Source organism: Corvus hawaiiensis, chromosome 1, assembly GCF_020740725.1.
Source record: "Corvus hawaiiensis isolate bCorHaw1 chromosome 1, bCorHaw1.pri.cur, whole genome shotgun sequence".
NCBI lineage: Eukaryota > Metazoa > Chordata > Aves > Passeriformes > Corvidae > Corvus > Corvus hawaiiensis.
In genome coordinates, this window is record NC_063213.1 from 33,174,640 (window position 1) to 33,196,199 (window position 21,560).

Below are 21,560 nucleotides of genomic sequence, written 5' to 3' on the forward strand. Positions count from 1 at the left end.
AGAACAACTCTGGCCCCATTAAGCTGCTAAACAGTCAGCAGATGTAGAGCGAGTTGCAGACATGGAATAAGAAACCTGCTGGAGACAGATGAAATTCCCTAAATCTCTCTCCCTAGAGACAAAGGAGGACCATGCAAGTGTTTCCCAGACTAATTGAAAAATTCAGCTTCACAACAAAAGATGTGTAGAATAGAAAAAGTAGTAAAATGCCATCTCCTGCACAGTAAGAAAGCAGCACAGAAAATAAGATAAATTATTTATTCCTGTATTTAACCACTTGGAAGGGATGCAGACAAAAGCAGTGTGAGGCCATTTAAACGGAAAGATTCTGATATGAGGAAAGGCATCACAATCATGTCCACAGGAAAAATGATAAGAACAACTTGTAAATGGTAGATAGTACAATAACAGATGAAACAAAAAGCTGTTTCCTTGAAAATAAATGGATGATGACTTTATTTCAGTCCAGAGTCCTACATTAACTCATGCATATGCTTAATTTAGATGGATGGGATAATTCATGTGGTGACCCCAGTGAATATTATGTAAATTTTAGTGGGATTGAGTCATATTACATTTGCAAATCAAAGTGCTGCTCAGAAATGTTCTCTGATTTCCGGGTATTAAGTCTACAAACTCCATTAATTTTTCAAAAGTAGGTAGCCAGTGTGCATGTATCAGATGAGAAAGTTAAAATACACAATCTGTGAAGCTTAAACCAAGGAGTCCAATTTTAGGAAAGTTATTACATGCCCATGGGAAAAAATAGTCTAGTTCTTACATACAGTCTATCCAAGGTCGCTGCTACACAGGCTTCTGCAGATTCATAGTTTTAATTAGTCAGTAGCAAAATTTAGACATGGAGTCTAAACAACAGAACTTCATGGTAATAAAAAGAGATACCTTATTTATTTTCCTGAGAGCATAAAGCCCCATGATTTTATATATCTCCTACTTAGGAAAAAGTATTTTTGTGATATAGGCAATTATAAATATCTTTTATTCAGTTCTTGCTTTACAGGGAACAAACTCATTGCAAAAGATCATAATAATAAAAGCCCCTTTTTAAACTGAGTCTGCTTAAGTGAGAATAATTTTTTCACCAAGAGGAAACAAACTCACTTGCCCTACAGCTGGTTAGAGTGCATTTTTAATACAAACACTTCAAGCTCCCTTGTCGTAAAATGAACATTGAAGTTAATGTCACCCCCCCACCTGCATGAGAAATTTTTCCTTACATTTGGGAATAATGTGGCAGGAGGATGCCCAGAGAGCTGGGGAAAGGGGAAGCCCAGCTGCCTGGGCACTCTGCAGCAAAGCTCTACTGGACCTTCGGTGCTCTGTGAAACCTACAATGAAACCTACAAGACTGGACTATCAACAGATATTTTTTTCTGAATGTAATTTGAGCTCTATGGTTTAATTTCAGTCTTTTTCCAACTCTGAGTTTGTGCAAAGATGTATATGGTTCCCTGCATGATTTAAGTGACAGGGATGATTTACAGGGGGCACAGGATAGGGAAATGCTGCCTTGTGGGTGGTGAGATAGATCTGCACTGGCTAATGGCCATGCATGGCAGCTCCCCATAGGATCCTGAAGAGATTGCTCAGGGCCTTTGCCACAGTAGCATGGAAGAATCTGCACATGGGATGCACCATGGGGTCTGGGAGGGGCTGGTGAACCATTCACTAGTAGCCTAGAAATAAATGGCTGTGTCAAGTGTGAGTCCTGCTGGGACACTGGGGTGCCACTGATGTGCCAAGGCAGAACAGCAGGGAAATATCACACTGGAAAGGGAGGAAGAGCTACAGGGACAATGCAGCTGGTGTGAGCTGAGAAGGTGGGCTAGGTGATATGGCAGGCAGTATCCCAGCCCTTCATTCTCCTCTTCTCTGGCTACATCTCTGTAAGTGGCTCTATATGAAACACAGATATAATTACATAGAGTGACAATGGTGTCTTCTCATTGGAAAAGTGCCTGTGTTTGCATTTTAACTGGGGTCCTTGCTCTGTAATTACTTGTAAACACTCTATCAGTTATATGAGCCAGATGGTACAGTAGATGGCTTTTAGTGACTCCTGAAAAATAGAAAAGACTCTTACTAGACACCATTTACAATTATTTTTGCTGTTTGGAGCACATAGATTACAGCTTGCTTTAAACAGAGGGTCAAGAGGAAGCCTCGCAACAGAGGCATGCAAACCCCCATGCTGAGCTTGGCACTGGCAGTGTGCAATTGATGAAGCTGCAGTGCCCATCCAAAATATATGTGCTATAGGGTGCACAAGAGCTCTTGCCATTCAGTGCCCATCCACTTCACTTGTTGGGGACCTCTGTTTTCCTCTGTCCAGGTGCCACTGTGGATTTGCAGAGCATTGTCTGTGCTAGATGTATTCTGGTTTGGACAGGACCTGCATCTCCTGCCTTCCATCGCTCCTGTCCCGGAAAGTTCCCCCCAGCCTTTGAGCTCTTCTTTCCCTACAAAAAATAAAGAATGGTCAGAATTAAAGGAGTCAAAAATAGTTAATCAGTTTAGGGACTGTGTTTATGTGTTCCCTCCCTTCTTAGGGGTAGTCAGAGTGACAGTAAAGGAGCAATACTCGAAAGGGGGGCAGAGGCTGTTGCTGAAGAAGCAGTAGATGAGGGGGTTGATGGCACTGTTCAAGGCTGGCAGGTTCTGAATAATCACAGATGCGTAGAAGCGCTCTTTGGTCTCAGGGAGTATGTTGAAGTTGTCCAGGATATCAAAAAGAAAGTAAGGGCTCCAACAGAGAACAAATGCTGCAGAAGAGACAGAGAGAGGAAGAGCTTGACATTGGATAGTTTAGCAATTTAGGGAGGTAATTACACACTCTTGGAGAGACTGTCATAACACATAAATATCTGTTCATACAAAAAAAAAACCCCTCTCCTCATTCAAGATCTTATTTAAGAGAATAGTTATTAGATTGTTCTTTTATTTGTGTTTATTTTTATTTTAATGCCTATAAAATATATTACGTGTGTTTCTCTAAGTGTTTAGAGTGCTCCCTCTAGACATATTGAGACACTTCTGAACACTACACAACACATAAAGGGTAAATAGGTAGCCAGTTAAAGCATCATCAGTTATAGTGAAGTGCTCTTTTAATGGTCCCTGGAGTGAGCAGCCAATCTAAATGTACACACAGCCAAAATGCTGTTCCGTGACAGCGCTGCCTGTCACAGCCACCTATTAAAATAAGGTTTTCAGACACCCAGGAGCAAGGAATGACACTCCTTCACACTGCATTACTGCAAACCAACATGACATTTGGCATGCTAGCTGAAGGTGCTGTGTACATGGAGTGTGCAGGAAGATTCTCCTAATTTCCTGTTTTGCCATTTGAGAGATGAATTTGAGGAAGCGAAAAGACGACTGTACTGCTCATAGCCTCTGCTTTTGTTCAGAAGTGATAGGGAAAAAAAGGCCACAGATCTAGCTTTATTTGCAGGCATAGGGAATTAATCCGTCCCTCACAAATTTCTATGCCGTCTCTTCTCACAAAGGCTTTTGATTCAGGATTTACATAGAAATGTTGAGACAGGCAGTTCACTCAACTAAGCTATAAATACCTGGGTTGCAAACATATAGGTAATTGTGAAATGAGACACATGATCGCATCCTGACTCAGGTGAGACAGCAGAATGACCTCGTGCCCGCTTTCTTGTCACATTAATCAGAATTTCTTTGCTGGCAGTTAGCTGAGTGCTCACTGAAAATGCAAGGAAGAGTTAAGCTCCCCTCCTGTTTTCTAAAACAACCAAACAGGAGGTGTCTATGCACAGATATATGCAAAATAGCAATACACAGTGTCAGTGTAGATCATAGCACTGACTACGCAGAACTTTAGGTGGCTTTAAAAAAATCCATAGATGTTAGGTGTCAATCTGTTTGTACATCAAGAGATGCTGGGTGCCTAACACCTGCTGAAATACTGAGCATCCATGCCCACTCTCAGCATCTGATGGCCTTGCAATAGTAGCTGTGTCTGGCAAAAGCATTCTCTGACTGCCATGCAGAAAATTTCAGACATGGAGAAGCTGCTCTTGGGCTTATGAGCCGTATGAATCACACTGGCCTCTCTCACATGTGCAGATGCTGGCACTAGACAGTGAGCTAAGCTACTCAAGTGGCTGTTCTCACAATATTCTCCAATCTGAATTTTGCATAGTGTTGGAAAGAGGAGCTATCTCTATTTCAGTGTCAAGGGATGACTGTCAGCCCTTGGGAGTAAACAGCTTCAGTTCCTTTCCTGCATGTCTCTGGCAGCTAATCACAGGCCCTGTGTGATGCTGCCCTTATTTACTGAGATAGAATATCAGCCTCCTAATTGCATCACAATAATGTCATTTCCCTGGGAGACAGAGAACACCTGCACTAAGTAATCTGCTGCCCAGTTGGGAAAGGAGAGCTCATTCTTTTCATCTTAACAGGCAACACACCTGTGACATCAAATGCAATTGCTGCACATCTGACCTCTTCTCTCCCTTGCACCACCCCAGCAGCTCACATGCCATACAGTGTCTCTAAGCCTAAAAGACAACTCAGTAGCCAAATCTTTCAGCAGTCTGGATGGGAAAGAGATGACTCCTTCCTTTTTTCCTTTTAGACATTGACTCTTTAATGTCTTTATGCACACAAGGGGCTGTGCACCCAATTTCATTTAAGGCTTATGTCAGATGCCTAAAATAGGAGTGTATCAGCTAGAAGAGAGAGGAAGGACAAGATCAGAAGGCAAGATAGGTGTCTAAGTAAAGCTCCTTCTCCAAGCCATCTACTTTGTCTGCTGATGATAGAGATTGCTGAGGAAAAGCAGCTTCCTAATGCCAGCATCCTCCCTAGCTACCAGCTGTGGGGCTTTTCACTTACCAAGGATAATTACAATGCTGTATTTGATCGCTTTCACTTTCGCCCTGGATATGAACCCACGCCTGGTGTAGCCAGTGGAGGTTTTGCCACCTGGGAAAAGAACAGTTCAGCTAGTGAAAGAATAGGACTGGTGTGTGGATGTGTCAGTGTACCTTGACAGGCAGGACAGGAATACACAGCCCCATCTTCCCCTGGTGTCAGTCAGGATCTCAGTATTTCCTGAAATTTGGACACTTGCAAGTCTGCTCAAGTTGAACAATCAAAACCTGAGCCACCCAAAATAAAAAGGGGAAATGTAAGCAGAGTAGGTCTTCCTGAAGCATTGAGGCATGTATAGCCCTGGGATGGAACACTCAGATAATTTCAGAGCTTTCTGTGGCCAGGAGTTTCTGATCTTGAGCAAAATTCAAACTTGCAAGGACATGTGAAAACACAGAAAATGTGTTGCTTAGTATATGCTAGAAAAAAAACTATTCTGGAAGTGGACAAAGTTCTAGGAACAGGAATTCTAACCTCTGGAATAAGTAGTTTTTACTTTTTGTTCGTTTTCTCACAGATGTTTCCTATTGTGTCTCTAAAGAGAATTTAGTGTCAAAGGAAAGAAGGTAAATAATGTAGAAATGAGTTATGAATCAACATATACAGAAACCCCATTCCCAGTGCAGTGGTGGGGCCCTATGTGACACTGCATGTCCAAGCACCCCCAGATTTGTGGGAATCAGCCAGAATTGAATCGTGAGGCTGGAGTCATGGGTGTGCTGAGACTCACCAGGACAGCTGGATATGATGACAGCCTGAGCTTTGCTCTTCACCCAGATGGTTCGAATCACAATTGAGTAGATGACGCTGCAGAAGGGGAAGAGTTGCTGGTATTAGGCACAATAAATGTAACAGACATCCTGGTCATTTGTGCTCTAAGAGCACACTCATCTATGTGTAAGGAGTTCACAGAGATGATGGGACTGCATAGGAATAATAATAGTAAATGACAATAATAATAATAATAATAGTAATAATAAATATGATATGACTCTCCCACAGTATTTTTCAGAAGCAGATCTGAAGACTTTTCACCATGGAAGTCCTTATGGTTGTCTGGCTTTGTAGATGTCAAATCTGAGGCTCAGAGGAATGCAGTGATTTGGCCAAAAATCTCGCAGGCAAGAGCTCATTGGTGATTTTGAGCTAGCCAAAGCCAAATCCATCTGAGTATCAGCCCCGGAACACCAGCTCTGATGAGGGAAGCAAGGGAGGGACCTGGTTTTGCAGTATATGCACTTGTATTTTGCTGCTACATTGTGGGTATGAAGCTCGTGAATAAAATTTCACCCTGGGGAATTTGATGAGGGCAGGATCCATGAGAAATGCAAATAAATACAGCAGTGCTCAGTTTTGGGTCTCAGGGTCCTGTGGTGGCAATCAAGAGGACAGAAGTGTCAGATAAATGGGAAGAATTAGATGATTCAAAACCAGTTCCACCACAATTTGCGTATTTAGGGAGGTTTATATACTTTCAGTATGAAAGATAAAAACTGCCCTAGTACACAATGACCTTGTATAGTTATTATCTTTCCCTATGCAGTAACCAGTCTGGTCTTCTATTGATTTAATATAGAATAGGTAAAAATAATTAGTTCAGGCTGAAGAGCTATTGGAACCCATGTTCTTCTTGATGATGTTAATTGTCATAAACCTTAGTGGTCCTTATGTGAAAAAGGTGCAATGAAGGACGTAATTTCAGGGTGTTTTATAGAGGCAAAAATGTATCTTACTGTTATGTGGCTTATTTTTGTTATCAGAAGAGGCATTATTCTTATTAGAACTTTCAGACTGATATACGAGTCTTTCCTACAGCACCCTTAACTGTTGACATGCTTGCAAAGGCAGTATTTGTGCTCAAAAAGCTGTGGAGGTTTGGAGGTTTCCTTTCTGTGGAAGTTTGAGCCATCTGGTTTCCAGGCTTAGTAGGTGAGAGCTGTAAATTCAACGTGCAGTCAGGGCTGTGCAGCAGAGCCGTAGCATCCTTGCATGGTGAGGGGTTTGCATGCATCTGCCGTGGACTACAATTTGCTCGCCTTAATCCCTTCAAAAGTCCAGCTTGGCTCCCAGCTGATTTAAGCATTTTCCTTTTATCTCCTGGCTTTTCAAGAGCCTGTTTATTTAACAGCTCATACACTTGAGAGTTTCTCTGTATCTTTACAGACAATGGTGGAAAATTTACGTATCATTTCACCTTTGATTATTCCAATGAATCAGAATGTATTATAATGATAATTGTTGTCATCTCAAAAAAAATTCCAGCCAGCTCTTAAAAGCCCTATTTCTATTTTCTTCCTATCCTGCCAGCTCTAGCCTGACCTCTTTATTTGCAATTGAAAGTGTCCTCTCTGATGCAGATTTTCCTTTGTCCACCAGGACATATTCAGAGTTCCTTAAGCATCAGGATAAAGGAGTCTAACTCTGTAGTCAAAATATTCAGACTCCTTACTTTCAGCCAAATGCCATAAGGATTGAATTATGAAGCCAGGCTTCTCACTTGCTTTCCCTTTGACCCCAGAATTCCTGCCCTCTTGGCTGCAGAGTCTGGTAGCGGCATGTCTTTTGCCAGATACAGTTACAGCATCTGTCTTCTTCGTTGGCATTTCACATGTGAGATTACATGCTGATTCATTTGAAACCTTAATTTTTAGAACTCCAGAGGAAAGTTGAATTCTTGTTTTCATCCAGCATCTTATAAAGTACCGCCAACATAGTGGATCTGTGTGGGTGTTTTTGCCTCTGTTCACCTTTCGTTTCTGTGCAGCTGAAGCCACTGGAGCCTTCCTTATCAGGAGTGGACCGGAGGTGGTGTAAAGCTGCTCAGGGTGGATGTCAGGAAAGACGAGTCACTTGTCATGCTTGGTAAACTTCTGAGCAAATCTTGTGCCAGCCACAGTTATTCATTTATGATTTGATCTCTCTGGGACTCCAGTTCATAGTAGTGCCTAAGCTGTTTTTTTTTTCCCCAGAAATGGTGGCATGCAGCAAAGAAACTGGAATTTCCAGAAACGTGTCTCCTAAAGCATGGGATCATAACAGGCAACTACATGTATGTTTCAAAGCCACAAAAGTAAAAAGAGGGCGCTTATGGAAGAGAAGTATTTTTCTTACAAGGGAAAATAAGCCTTTTTACAGAATATATTTGTAGCTCCTTTCCTTCTTGGGAAAGGCGGCTGGAGGAGGATGAAGAGGTTGGTCAAATCTCAAAGAAATTCTCACTAGAAAAATAAAGTGGCAGATGAGAAAAGAGTAGCAGGGAACAGATGACAAACCGGTATTCAGAGGAGTGTTTGGCAATACTCTGCACCATTCCAACCATATTCTAATCTCTGTTCCCTTCCTCTGGATGTTGAACTGCTCAGCCTTCACTGTATTATATAATTATATGTAATTATATAATGCCAAGGTGTAAAAGCATGTGGTACACATTGCCACAAACCTCTTTTTCCAACCCATGTAATATGCCTGCATGCTGTTTGCCCTTGTCTCCACTGAAAGCACTGGGAGATGGGACGTGCAGTTCTTTAGGTCCAGATGCTGTCAGGCTTCTTTGTGTCTGTAAGTGCGGTGGAAAAGTCAAAGCTGGATGAAAAACTCATCCAAGCCATTCTGAAAAGTAGCTGCTCAGGCTTTGAAGACTGCAGGATAGAAAGGACATGCTTTTGATCTGAAAATGTGATGATTTTTCTAACCCTGATAAAACGCATATCTCGAGATATGGAAAACACAAAAATATGGCTCACATTATGGATGTATCTCAGAAATTAAACTCTTTGCATCTCCAAAAACAATTTAGCTTGATCCAGATTCTAAAGAATTAAGAGGCATGTTCATCATAACCTGATGTTAGTTAATAGTGCTGTTTAATATGCCTCATTGGTAATTACAGCACTTTTTATCCATGTAAATATGTAACTCATGGTTAGTCATACAAATGCAACTGTGAATAATCCCACCCCATCTTTAATTTTAATTCATAGACCACTTTTTTTTTTTTTTTAATAAACTTTGTTCTGGTAAATCTATGTATTGATATTAACAATCATAAGCATTATTGATCTGCCCACTCTTTAAATACTGATTTTTTTTAAAGTAAATAATTGCAGTATGACAGCATCCCACGCAGCCTCAGTATTTTCTAGTAAAAGGAGTGGCAAAAGTGCACTTAAGCTCCCCGTTCTATTTATCATCCTATTGTTCCTTATAAATTATCTGTGCAAAGTGATGCATCTGCTTTGTTTTATGGTAGCTAATTTACAGCACTATTTGTCTAAAGAGAAAAGTAACCTCATCTGAACAAACCACTGCAGGCACGTGTAATGGGTAAGTGAAGAGATGGGCAGATATTAGAACATATGTGGAAAATCTAAGGTTTTTATTTAGAAATGGAAATCGCAGGCAAAAATGAATGGGCTCACTGAATCTAGTTCAAAAAATGACCTTTAGTATTTTTATTAATGGTATTTCCAGTCCCTTTATTTGATTTAATTCAGAGAAATACCTTTTATTTAATCTATTTTTTATTTCATTGCAATGCCTTGGGTTTAATTCCATATTTTTCATTTTAGCTGATTCTGTTTTTTTTCTCGTCTAATTGTTTTTCAGCTGCTCCAAAGCAAATGTTCTCTTTGGAGTTTAGATTTTAAACAGCAGATGGATATCTTTTCCCTCTGTGTTTCAAGAGGAGCTTTAGCAATTTTTTTTTAAAACATGAGTTTACAATTATATTAGGTAAATGTCTATGTATTATATTTATAATGTTAAAATATAAAAAATATATTTAGCAATCATGAATAACAGCTAAAAGACTCTGAATTTCTGGATACTCAAGTGCCAGAAAATAATTATGTTTTGGCACAGAGCAGCAATGCAGAATAGAAACCCAGTCTTCTGTCTCCCCATCACAGGTTCTGAGGGGCCCAGGTGCAAATATTTACAGGAGAGCAGTGTGTAATCTTGATTTGACCCATATTTAACCTCTGTTCAGCAGTGCCCCAGAGGTTTTCAACCATCACAGATACCATTTGAGCTTTGCTTGGGGTATTTCGGCGTAGGAGAAAAGGCTTTGGTTATAGCTGATGACACTTGTCCCAGAAGAGGAGAGAACTAATTACTGCTGGTTCCCTAATTACTTTTTATGAGTTTTCTGGGGTTTAGTCAGTTTATAATATCAGCTGCAGAAGAAGTGGTAGAATAATGTAAATAAGAGGGAACAGGTCCAATTTTTAAGCACTGTAAAGAAATACTTGACTCAGAATCTGTGGCCCTTCCTGTACTACACTGAGACAGTGGGGACAAGGGAAGTTTTACTATGAAAAGAACAAATATTCTCCACTTTTTTCAGCTCTCAAAGATATCCACACACTTGGATTAAAAATACAAATCATAGCTTTACTTTTTCTTTTCATTATTCGGTTCTTGTTCATTGGTATTATAATCAGATAAAAAAACTTGCTGAAAAACCACAAGCTCTTTGATAACTGATTGCTGATTCTCTAGTTGTGAAGAAGTGGTAGGAATAGACCTCAGAAGTATTAAAATCTTTCAGGTTTTTGCAGTTTTCTTAATAAATTACCTTTCTATATATACATTTTTTTAAAAAGCGGGGTGGGGAGGTAGAGAATGGTGTTTTCTTCTGGTTCATGTTTTGGCTTGGAATCTATAGAGTTTGCTCACACCACATCTGGGGGTTTAGCTTGTCAGTGGAAGGGTTTTCCAGAGTAAGCATAAGGTTATCAGCTAAATAATTCATTCCATGGGCTGCAGTGTTATGAATAACACAACTCCTGCAAGTTGGTTGAAGGCTGTCAGGAACATGTGAAATCAGCTCCACTGAGAGAGCTGAGGGATGGATGAGAGAAGCTTAAAAGATGATGGTGTCTGGACTGTAACAAGTGAAAACAGCTCACCCAAAGCAGCATATCTAGTGTGGAATTAAGTCCCGCACCTGAAAAGTAAGATTTTATCCTTTGTACGCACTTCAGATGAGCAGCACCAGAAAAAGTGCTGTCATCAGTGAACTGCTTTGCTCTAGAGGTTAGGTTTTCAGCAGATTCAGGCAGCAGAACTAATTAAGAATTAACTCCGCCAGCCAGTGTCCCACATTGCGTCAGACACCTGCCAGGCAGCTAAATCAGAGTGCTTCAGCAGAGAAAATAAAGTAGCTGCGCAAACAATATGAATTCTTGCAGAAAAGGTTTTATTTTTTTCCCTGTGTGCGTCCTGCCTTGCTTCCTCACTAAGTGTGGCATATGCCTTGGCTTCTGCTTATATGTATTCACGGCTTCTTCTACTGATCCTTGGCTTTTCAGTTGCACATTTATGGATCTTCTCTCCATTGTTATGCTGTGGCATTTTTTGAATAACATCTTTGGCTAAAGGTCATTAAAGTAAAAAAAAAAATCACAAAATGCCTTCCTACATTTATTAAATATTGCCTTTCATTTTTATAAATAATCTCTTGACAGAGTAACCCACAACTGGGATGTATGTGATCTCTCTCACCCTCATGAAATAGCATCTCGCTTGTCATCAAACCTCCTGGGCATCTGAAAGTATTGAGTGGAACAAAACTTTTACAGAGAAACTGAGTCCCTGGAGATGTTAACAGACATTCCTGCTGTTCTTGAGCCACAAACCGCTTACCAGAGTATTTGTACGCTGCAGCCACATCAGGTGGATTAGCTTTAAACTCCTGGACTGCCAATAACTTTTAAAGAAACAGATGTCACACCTTCAGGCTGTGTTGACAGATGTTTTACAGATACATCAGCTGGGAAGCTGCAACCTTCACTTTTATGCTTGAGACTTAAAAAAGGTGTTCTAAAAAATAGCCATTTCCTTCCAAATTGCATGGCATTTTTTCATAATGTCTCTGCTGACTTGCCCTGATGCTAATCCTCTTTTTCTGTGGTTTTAGACAATCCTCCCTGTTCTGAAGAAAATAGTATCACTGACAACTAGAAGTAAATCAGCACAAATCCTTCCCTGCACCACTCCCTTTCCTTCTTTCCAGTGCCAGACACCACTTTGGACCTGTCAAAAATCTGACTTCTTCTGGCAAGGACACAGGAGCATTTGTGTTAATAAACAGTGAAACCAGGAAAGTTTCTGGGTAGGTGACGGACACTGTGCTGCTCCTGGCTCCAAAGCCAGTTCCTGTCCTGCCATAAACTTCTTGTGTAAAAGTTGCTTAAGGTTAAAGCCACAAAAATTTTAGGATGTTTTATTCATGTCTCAGATGTCAGGGCAATCACATGAAATGCCAGTTTCACTGCCTTTCTCTTTCCTCTCATGTCTTCATCACCTTCTTGCTTCTGGGGATCTACCGTGAAGCAAATCACAGAGCTGATCTGGTTTGAATATCTTTCTTTGGCAGGGAGGAGGGGAGCATAATGTCAACAGCTCTGAAATATTTATTGCTATGTAGCTTCCCTTTTCTTGCCAGACAAGTATAGATGGTGTGTAAAAGGAGTGGCTGGTCTGTAATAGAAACCATGCAAATCTGTATGTTTGAGTGTGAAAGAGATGTTTCACACACCTATGGAATGACTGTAACTGGGCAGTCTGTGGGGTTTTATTTCCTAGAACACTTAAGATGCTGGCTAGAATTTCCCAACTGCTACCTATTTGAGAAAGCTCATAAAAGAGCCCCTTTCACAGTAACAGCCAGCCTCAAAGTTTTCTAGTGCCATTTTTTTTCACCGTTAAATTGCTTTTTGTCCGTGCAGTGTACGTTTATTGCTTTTGCTGCTGGGCTGCAGATCTACCCACATTTTTATTTACGTATTACCAAGAATATTTTTTTTTGTATATTGAAAACTAGGCTGGCTTTCAGAGACAGAGAAATGATCCTACCTAGGAAGAGCCATTGGACAACTTGGGAGTAGTTTTCCCTCTCTTGCCATTGTGCCATTGTGTCCTTTCTTTAAGAAGAACATTCTTGATTTTTTTTTTTTATTATGTCTATGCAATCTAGCACAAAAATGGAAGGTTTAGCAAACTGACATGTTGTGAGCAAAGTGTAAAAATCATCCCTTTTCTCAGGGAGCAACACTGGTCCATTTTGAGTCCATATCAAAAAGTCATCTAGATGAGTTCAAGAACCACATGGTTTTGATTCTATCAGAGATTGACTTGTTACCATTAGAAGATGCAGAACTTGATCTCTGTGATAAAACAGTAATAAACTTCCAGGCATTTATTTAGGTTATGTAGTCAGTCCTGTCATCATCTAGAAAAGATCAGCCTCTGCACACCCCACTCTCACCCAGGGTACTAATAAGCAGGAAGCTAAGTGAGACTCCTGGCTCGTAACTTGTTGGAAAAGCAGATGGACCAAGAGATAAATCCAAGGCACACTGCAAACTTAGTTCCCCTCTCAGAGTCCAAGCAGCCCGTCACCAAATTACGGGGGGAAAAAGAAGTCCCAGCAAGTCTTTCTTGCTGCTAACAAGAAGAGATGGACACAAAGAAATACAATTGTAACCTTGCTAGTGAAAGAGAAAAAAAGGGAAAGAAAAATGAAGGCTTGAAGAAATGTTATTGCCACTGGCAGCACTTTGAGGCAGTTAAGGAGCCTCACTCCCCTTCCACATCTGATTTTGACTGCTCTTTTGCATTGGTGGCTCCTCGTGGCTAGTTAATTTCTGTTTAATGGAGTTAATGGCAGTGCCCTAGAGGGAGGTGATAAACTTTACTGATCACGAAGCACAGTCTGCAGTATTGGTTGACCTCAGTTTAATACAGGTTCTGCAGATTGTCTTTGGGATTAGGGGCAAATCAGGCTCAAATATCTGCAGCTTAGGTTTCCTGTTACAAAACAGGAAGAATTACATTTGTTCATATTTTAGGAGTGGTTGGCAGCTTCCATGCTTGGAGATTTCTTTCCAGTCCTGGTGAAGGAACACTTGTCGAGTACTGTGAAGCTTGAGAGCACTTCAAGTTAATTTTAGTTTAATTAGCGCTAAGTGTAGTTTCCTGTTCTTCTATTAAAATTATCTTTTGTAATAATGGATAAATATTCATACTGGGTTTATAAAAATATCTTTCAAGCCTGAAGCTGTGGAGATAAGTGGACACACTTAGAGATTCAGAGAAAGTGTTTCTGGCAGTTAATACCACACGGAGAACACCCAGGGCAAGTACAACGACCCGTGTATTATGTGATAAAAACCAAAGCAGCTATACAGCAGGTATGGAAATGAAATTGTAATGAATGAGTAGAAATTAAAGCATTAAGCTGATTGCACACTTGACAGCTTTCACCACACACTTGCTGACTGGGGTTCAGGCTTACCTGATAATGATCAGAGGAATGAAATACACCAGGAAAGCCACCACAGTCATGTAGGGGATCCAGTAGGAGTCATCAGGCCAGAGAGCCCAGCACTGCACTTCCCCATTGGAGAGCTGCCGTTTCCCAAAAATAATCAGAGTTGGTATGGAAAACAGGAAAGAGAGGCTCCAAGCCACTCCAATAAGCACTTTCGCCTGTCTTTCTGTGTACGAGAGTCAAACAGACAGTGTCAGTGGGGTTGTTGGTGCGAGTGAACCCTTGCAGCACTACTGACAGAAAGGCAGGGAGGAGGAAGAAATTCTGTGAAGAAAGGGAATTTTAGGCTGCGGCTGGCTGATGCTGAAAAGACTTCAAAGGAGAATAGGGATTTCATCGCTTTCTCATGATAAATTGTCACGCCATTATGGGCTTGTATTTTGCAAGTTTTATTTAAGGATGTTTAGGCCCTGTTGAATCTGAAACACTACGAGAAAGGTCAGGGTCAGCAAGTCAGAAACATGAAATGCAAATGGTACCTCTACGCCACCAAGAAAACATCATGAATGGATGTAAAGGTCTGCAGGCCTGCCCTACTTCATGCCTAGTGATGAACCTTGAAGGGAGAAAGATTGCTAAACATTTCCTATGAGGAAAAAGAAAATGCCTCAATTCAGGATCAGAACAAGACTGCATAACCATCTGCTTTTAACTCCAGCTGCAACTTTACTGTCCCAAAGAAATGTGGACCTGAAGAGCCTGGGCATCCCCTGCACTTCTCTTTATCATGATGGGGACCAAACCCAGCTCCTGTTGATAACCCCAAGTCACGCCAAGAGTGGACTGCTAACCATGAGACCAGGCAGATGATGGTGCTCAAGTGCCCAGCCCTGTTTTATCTGCTGCAAAATACAGGAACTGGGAGATCCTGCTGGACTTCATGGTGAAGAACAGGAGCTGAAGGATCCCAAAACCTCAATCAGGTTTGGGTTACTGCATCCTCTTGATTTCTGGCCACTGCCAAGTGGGGAAAAACAAGTGGGAAACCAAGTGATGCCTAGTGGCACCCATGGGATTTTGTAAATATCAGTGGGTTGGAGCAAAAAGTCCCAAGGCTTTAATATTCAAAAACCTCCACCTTCTTGCTAAAATCCAGTTAGCCCTAGCTGAAAAGTGTGGGGAAAAAGGGCTGGTCTGCAGAGTACCTATGATTCTCGGGGACAGTTGTTCCTCCTCAGCCAGACTGTGAGAAGAACAGATGGGAACAGATTTTTTTTGATCTGGGAAGCTTTAGTGTTCAAATACTTTATTGTCCTAAAAAATACCCGAGGTTGTGTGTGAAATAGAAAATCACTTTAAATTATGCATATCAAGAAGTATGTCTTTCCTCCTTGAAGCTCAAAGAGCAATACAAAAGCATGTGGGTGAAACATTCAAAAAGTAATTTTATGCTTTATAAAACATCAGTTGCAAATATTCAGTTATCCTGCTCATTTTTAAATGTTACCCACGTTCAGCAAAGTATGGTCTTGCTAATCTAGGGCTTAAGGGAACTCTGATGACATCTGTGTAAGTGAGAGGGTTAGATTAAGGCTATAAATATTGTACAGGCAAAGGAGAACTGTGAAGTTTCCCAAAGCATAACAGAATAAACTTAGCAAAAGGGATATTAAGAATAAATTTTGAAAAATATTTCCTGACAGAAAGGACATTTCAAATGTGAACTAACTACTTAAACTACAATCATGCAAGCCTCAGTGGGGCCCACCTGTGTTTTTCTAACTGAAAAAGATCAGAGCTGGAAAAGAAACCATATTTTTTTGTGTTGCATAGCATGACCTTAATTTGAACAGAACTGGGCAATTTGGGTTGGGCAAGAGTGGTATTGTATCTTTGTGTTTCATACACAAATGAACACTCATTTCCTGCAATGTTCATTTATTCTTATTTTCAAATGTCCCTTGCATTTGGTAGAATATGGCCTTGCTAGTTTAAAGGGCTTTACAGAGCTGATAGGTAAGTAGATTTTTTTTTTATCAGAATAATGTTAATCTTCTGCCTCACCAGCAGGGCTTTTTTTTGTGCTGCATTTTTAATAGTTGCTCTAATATGCTCTAAATGCCAGCAAATCACATAACTAGAGCTATATCTGTTATAAATGAAATCAAATAACAACTTTTGAAATACAATATTCTATTCAACCAGTCTGAGCATTTTGCTTTAGAGTTTTCCATGCTGGGGTGGCCACGACCAACTCGCAGGGTTGGGATGGGAATCTCAGTTGTGAGCTCTGGCTCTGACTCTCCTAAAAGATGTTTCCATGTGACTGTCCCCTCTGCTCTGCTCCCACCATCCACACATTCTGACAATGGGTTTGAGCACATCTCTCAACTCCCAGCAACTGGGACAGGGAGTCACCTCATGGAAGGATTTTTGCTTCCTGCCATCCAGAATGTCAATGCTATGCAATCCTTTGATAAATTGAGTGCCACTTTAAAATTAGGTTTTAAATCCAGAGAGAGCAGAGATGATCCAGAATCTCAGTGATAGCACTGTTTTCAGCCCAAAGCTATGCAAGGATCAGTTTACATATTTTTGGGTTTTGTCTTTTACTTAAGCATTTCTTCTTTCACCTATTGTTTAGTTTGCGTGTTGTTTGCACATACCTTTTCAACATGATGAAGTATTTACAAAATATTTTCTGCTATAACTCTTCAGTTTCTTTTCTTTTTTGATCTTAATTTTACAATTTATTCTTAATACCCTCTTGGTTGTAGAATTAGGTGTCTTATAGTAAAAGCTTTAGGATTAGAAGGCATATTTCCTTCTCATCCTGCAATTTCTGTGGTCATTTATGTACTTGCAAAGTATAAAATATTCAGCTGTTGAAGTTTGCTTTCTTAAAAACCATGCAAAGAACAGCTCATTGCAAATGCTTTTTAACAGGACTTGGGGCTAGTAACTAAATCACGATTTTAAAAATTGTTTGACATTTTCAAAGTGAAATATTTGATTTTTTTCTAAAATTATATTTCAAGGCTACACAGAAACATAATTTTTTAAATCAGTAAGAAGAAAGAACTCTTTTGTTTCGTGATTGAAGGATTTCGGGGGGATGAGGGTTTCATTTTGAAAGAAATTTGCCACAGGTTGAGTCAGAACTGTTCATGAAGTTCCTCTGTGTCATCACCAATGACAAAGATTTGTAAATCTCTTTGTTCTCTATCTGAAGAATAGCTAAGAGGGCATTTCAAAAGCATCCCACATGGCACCTCTGCAAGAAATAGCTGGGTGCAAAAGGTGATTATTTTATGTATGTTCCAGAAAGTTGCTATGATAAATATACCTCTCTAGAGCCTTCTTTTGGATTTGCAGCTGCCTTCTTTTTTCCTTTGAACATGGTCTTTGCTTGTGCAACAGTGTCAGGTGGCAAGAGGCAGGTGAGTTTTGTCAGTTTTGTCATTTCTCTCTGTTTGTGACCTTTTTCCCCCGACTAGAGATGCACCCAGCTGATGACTCTGCTACCCTTGACTGGGGGTAATGTCTGGTCTTCTCCAGTCTTAAAAAAAAAACCCCAAAAATCTTTATGGTATAGGTATAGGAGATGGGATTAAAAAAAAAAAAAAAGCTTTTATGAAGATTTGAAATGATTTGTTGTGGGTTTGTTTCAACTCCAAAGTGCTTTTCAAAGATTAATCATCAAATTCTTTACTATGCCCAGGTGGTGATTTAACAAGTGCTGCTTTTTGTGCACCATGCATAAGGAAGAAATGCCAGCAGGTTTGTCCCACAGCTCATCCTGCTCCGCCAGCAGGTTTATGAGCCCCTGCCCCACCTGGTTTATGAGCCCTCCTGCAGGAAATGTAGAGCAATGCCACCCCTCCTGAAGCCCACTGAAAAAACCTTGATATCCATCTCCCTGTTCTGAAAGAGTTGATCTGCACACTGGGGAATATAAATCTAAATTTCACACAAGTATTTGAAGCTTCCAGACCTTAACATCTCCCAAAGCTGCACCACTGTCTCAGCTGTGATTGACTCACAGGTTTTTAAGGCCAGAAGGACCATTAATCTGATCCCCTGAATAGAGCCGTCTGGCAAAAGCCATCATTACTCCAAAACAAGAATGATATTTGCATCTGATTAAAGCACATCCTCCAGACCTCATGCTTCTTCTAACTGTTCTTCTTCCTCCCCACCTGCTATTTCTGTTTCTTCACTCAGTGCAACATACTTAACACCCCACTTTGGTTCTGTAGGAAAGAAATAATTTTCTTTAAACTGTACTGCTAAGAGGCCAGGATATACCTGAATGCTGTAAAAAAACCTGAAACTAAACAAACAGAAGAAATTACAAGAAACAATAGGTATCCAAACTTACATGCTATATATTTTGAAGATATATCAAACTATTGTATGAATTAGACTACCCCACCCTCCATCCAAGTTATTTTTTAATGTGAATAAATAGACAGTACAGATATTTCAGCTCCTACAGTCAGTATAGTGATACAAGGCTTTTCCCCCTAATAACCTTCTGAAAATACTGGAAGATAATGAAAACCACTATACTTTTAAAAATGTCATTTCGTTCTTTGCTAACACAATACTTATAAAAACTGCTGAGGGCTAAGTGGAGTTTAATAAATCTTGAAACCACAGCTCCCTCATCATTTGGAAAACTGTAACAGAGTTCAAACGTAGCCAGAGCAGGAATAAATAATTCATAGCAACAAGGTTAGGAATTTTGGAAACTAAAAAATTATACAGTAGTATCTACAGCAATAACAAGGTACTGAAATTCTCCTACCTCCTTGGAAGAACTTCATGGGGTAAACTATGGCATGATAGCGGTCTATGCTCAGTGACACGAGGACGTAAGTCGAGGCATAGAGAAGGACCACCTGGGGCAGAAAGTATAATGAGAGAGCAGTTGAGATGCATCCATTGCAGAAGGTGATGTCAGCGAGAACTCTGAACTAGGAGCATTTCAAAACTTATGGGAAAAAAAAAGGAAAAAGCAACCCCCCCTCCCTTGTATATTCACCCAGCTATTTTTCCTTTTTTCCTACCCAAAAAATTTAAAAGATTTAATATGCTTTAACTAACATGTTTCACCTTTAAATGAACATTTCCAGCATTTAGCTCTTTTGCTGCTAGAAACAAATTCTATACAGCATTTTTGTCAGAGTTTGCTGCTGTGGGGACACAAAGCACAAGGTTTTTTTACCTGGAAGTAGCGAACAACCCTGCAAACGATATCAGGGGCCATAAAATCTCCAGTGTAGCGCCAAATGATATCAGTCATTATGTTGATGAGTCCTGTGAATGAATCTACAAGAAATTAAATGAAGAAGCATTAAAAGAAGCAAATACATGATTTCAGGTGAACCACAGAGGCAGGTATGATCATTGGGATGTATCAACTTCCCAGTCCTGAGGGCAGTCAAGCCACGACCAGTCAGCCCAGTATGTCAGAGGAGCTGGGAAAGCCTCAGAAAACATTCCAAAGTTATTGTCTAAGTGTGTCAGCTTGATTCCAGCTGTAACAAATAGCTACTTAACATCCTTTATTCTTTGTCTTTCAATTAAAATAGTCTCCTTTGAAAGCACCTGGAGTGGCAAGCAAATGCTGCTAAAGTTAGTGGAAATTTTGTCAGGAGTTAATTTGCAAACTTAATTAATTAATGAGTAACCCTGCCTTGTCAGCTTAAAGTTAACCTACTTATGTCTGTACTTTTATATTTGCCAAATTAAATACACCTCAGGCTATCTTTTCTTTTTTCTTCTTTTTTCTCCCATAAGAAAATCTAAAGAGATATTCCAGCCTTTGTTCTGCTTCTCACTGAACAAATGAGGGCTCACAGAGATGCACATTCTACAAATGAATCACAAGAACTGGTACTCCTGTTTTACACATATGGGTGATACTAAGTTTCGTCTTTAAAACCAACTTTCATTTGGACAAGCTAAATGTTTTCAGAGCAGTCCATGGAAGGAAATGTGTACCAATCCAGTGTCCTGCCACTTCATGTAACATGTCATGTTGCTCTTCTTGCACAGGTTACCACAAAGGGAGAAAACAGGTTAGGATAACTTCTTGTGCAATTTTTCAGGACAAAGCCAAGCAATATGAAGAAACAGCTTCAATCTGTGTTAAAAAAAAACAAAATTAAAGTGGTGAGGTACAGTGTTTCATTTTGATACCACCATTTTACAATTCAAAACCCATATCTAATGTTTAGTGTGATGAAGATGTTCTAAACCTCAAATCAGAAGATTTTGATTTGAAATTTCTGCCTTTGGAAAGAGGATATTTCAACAATTTCAAAAAAATGTTTTGAGAAATAACCAGTTTGGAACAGTATTTCCAAGCAAACAGGCACATGTTTTGCAAAATAGTTTTCTTCTAAGCCCTTTGAAATTACAGAAATTCCAGATACTTCCAGCTGGAAATTGAGATCTCAGCTTAATGCTTCAGAAAAAACAACCTGTTTTTCTTCACTGGAAAATCAGGGTTATTTTTTCCTGTATCAGTAATCCTTTATCTCCTCATTTTCTTCTTTCATTTATCTTCTCTTCTTCAAGGCTCAGTTCAAAATTAAATCTGTGTAACTACTTTGCCTCCCTCCTTTTGACTACTGTTCAATTAATATTGGTTTGATCTTTATTCTCTCAGTGTTTCCCAGCCCCATTTTCTCTCTCTTCTCTCTTCCCCTGCCTCCAGAGAGAGGCTGGATCAGAGAAAATCTCCAGAAGGAAGTTTGTGGTTTGAAACGTTATGTTAAATGTTGTTCATTGATTAGGGTGATGGGGTAAGGAATGATTGTTCCTGTGATGAGTATAGTGGCTTTAAGACTTTACTGAAAAGACTGTAGGTATATAATCAAGGTGGTCTTTGGAAAAACCACAGAGTTTAAGTGTTTCAAAAAGTGAAATGCATCCCCCAGCAGTGGTTCCAACCTATCCCTTCCCCTTTCCTTACTCCTGAATTATTGATTCATATTCTCTCTCTCTACAGTAATGAAATATACATTGGTTCAAAGTATTACACATCAATAGAGCTTCACCTCAGGGTATCCTCCGGCTTTTGATGGTCTGAGCATCTGCCAAGCAGGTGCTAAATCAGGGTTCAGCTTTCCTCGGGAGGGGCAGGGTGCAGAGGCTGCCCTTCCTCTTGCTAATCTCAGTGCTCTGAAGAAGAAAGGGAGGGAGAAGGGACAGCACCTCAGCTATCTCCTTATTACCCTCTTCTCACGGCCATTTTCCTGTCCCTTTTCAATGCATTAGGAGAGTGCTTTAGAGGTGCATCCTGCAGCTGTGGTGGGAGATGAGACAGTGTCCTGGTGGTTTC

At 40.1% G+C, this 21,560-nt stretch overlaps 1 protein-coding gene across 2 annotated transcripts in view; it reads right to left on the bottom strand.

Annotated features, from left to right (window-relative positions):
• Window positions 1–244: 244 nt before the first annotated feature.
• The window catches only part of NPSR1 (neuropeptide S receptor 1), a 58,343-nt gene continuing 37,027 nt past the window's right edge, over window positions 245–21,560 (bottom strand). The window contains exons 3-9 of one of the 2 annotated variants that reach the window (XM_048299164.1): window positions 19,437–19,540; window positions 19,017–19,110; window positions 14,231–14,432; window positions 5,663–5,739; window positions 4,894–4,983; window positions 2,603–2,783; window positions 2,293–2,480 (exon numbers count right to left, since the gene is read on the bottom strand). In XM_048299164.1, coding sequence (XP_048155121.1) covers window positions 2,387–2,480; window positions 2,603–2,783; window positions 4,894–4,983; window positions 5,663–5,739; window positions 14,231–14,432; window positions 19,017–19,110; window positions 19,437–19,540 — 842 coding nt within the window. In that variant the 3' untranslated portion in view covers window positions 2,293–2,386. Of the gene's footprint in view, window positions 2,481–2,602; window positions 2,784–4,893; window positions 4,984–5,662; window positions 5,740–14,230; window positions 14,433–19,016; window positions 19,111–19,436; window positions 19,541–21,560 lie in introns of both variants that reach the window. The other variant, XM_048299169.1, reaches the window with a different exon arrangement.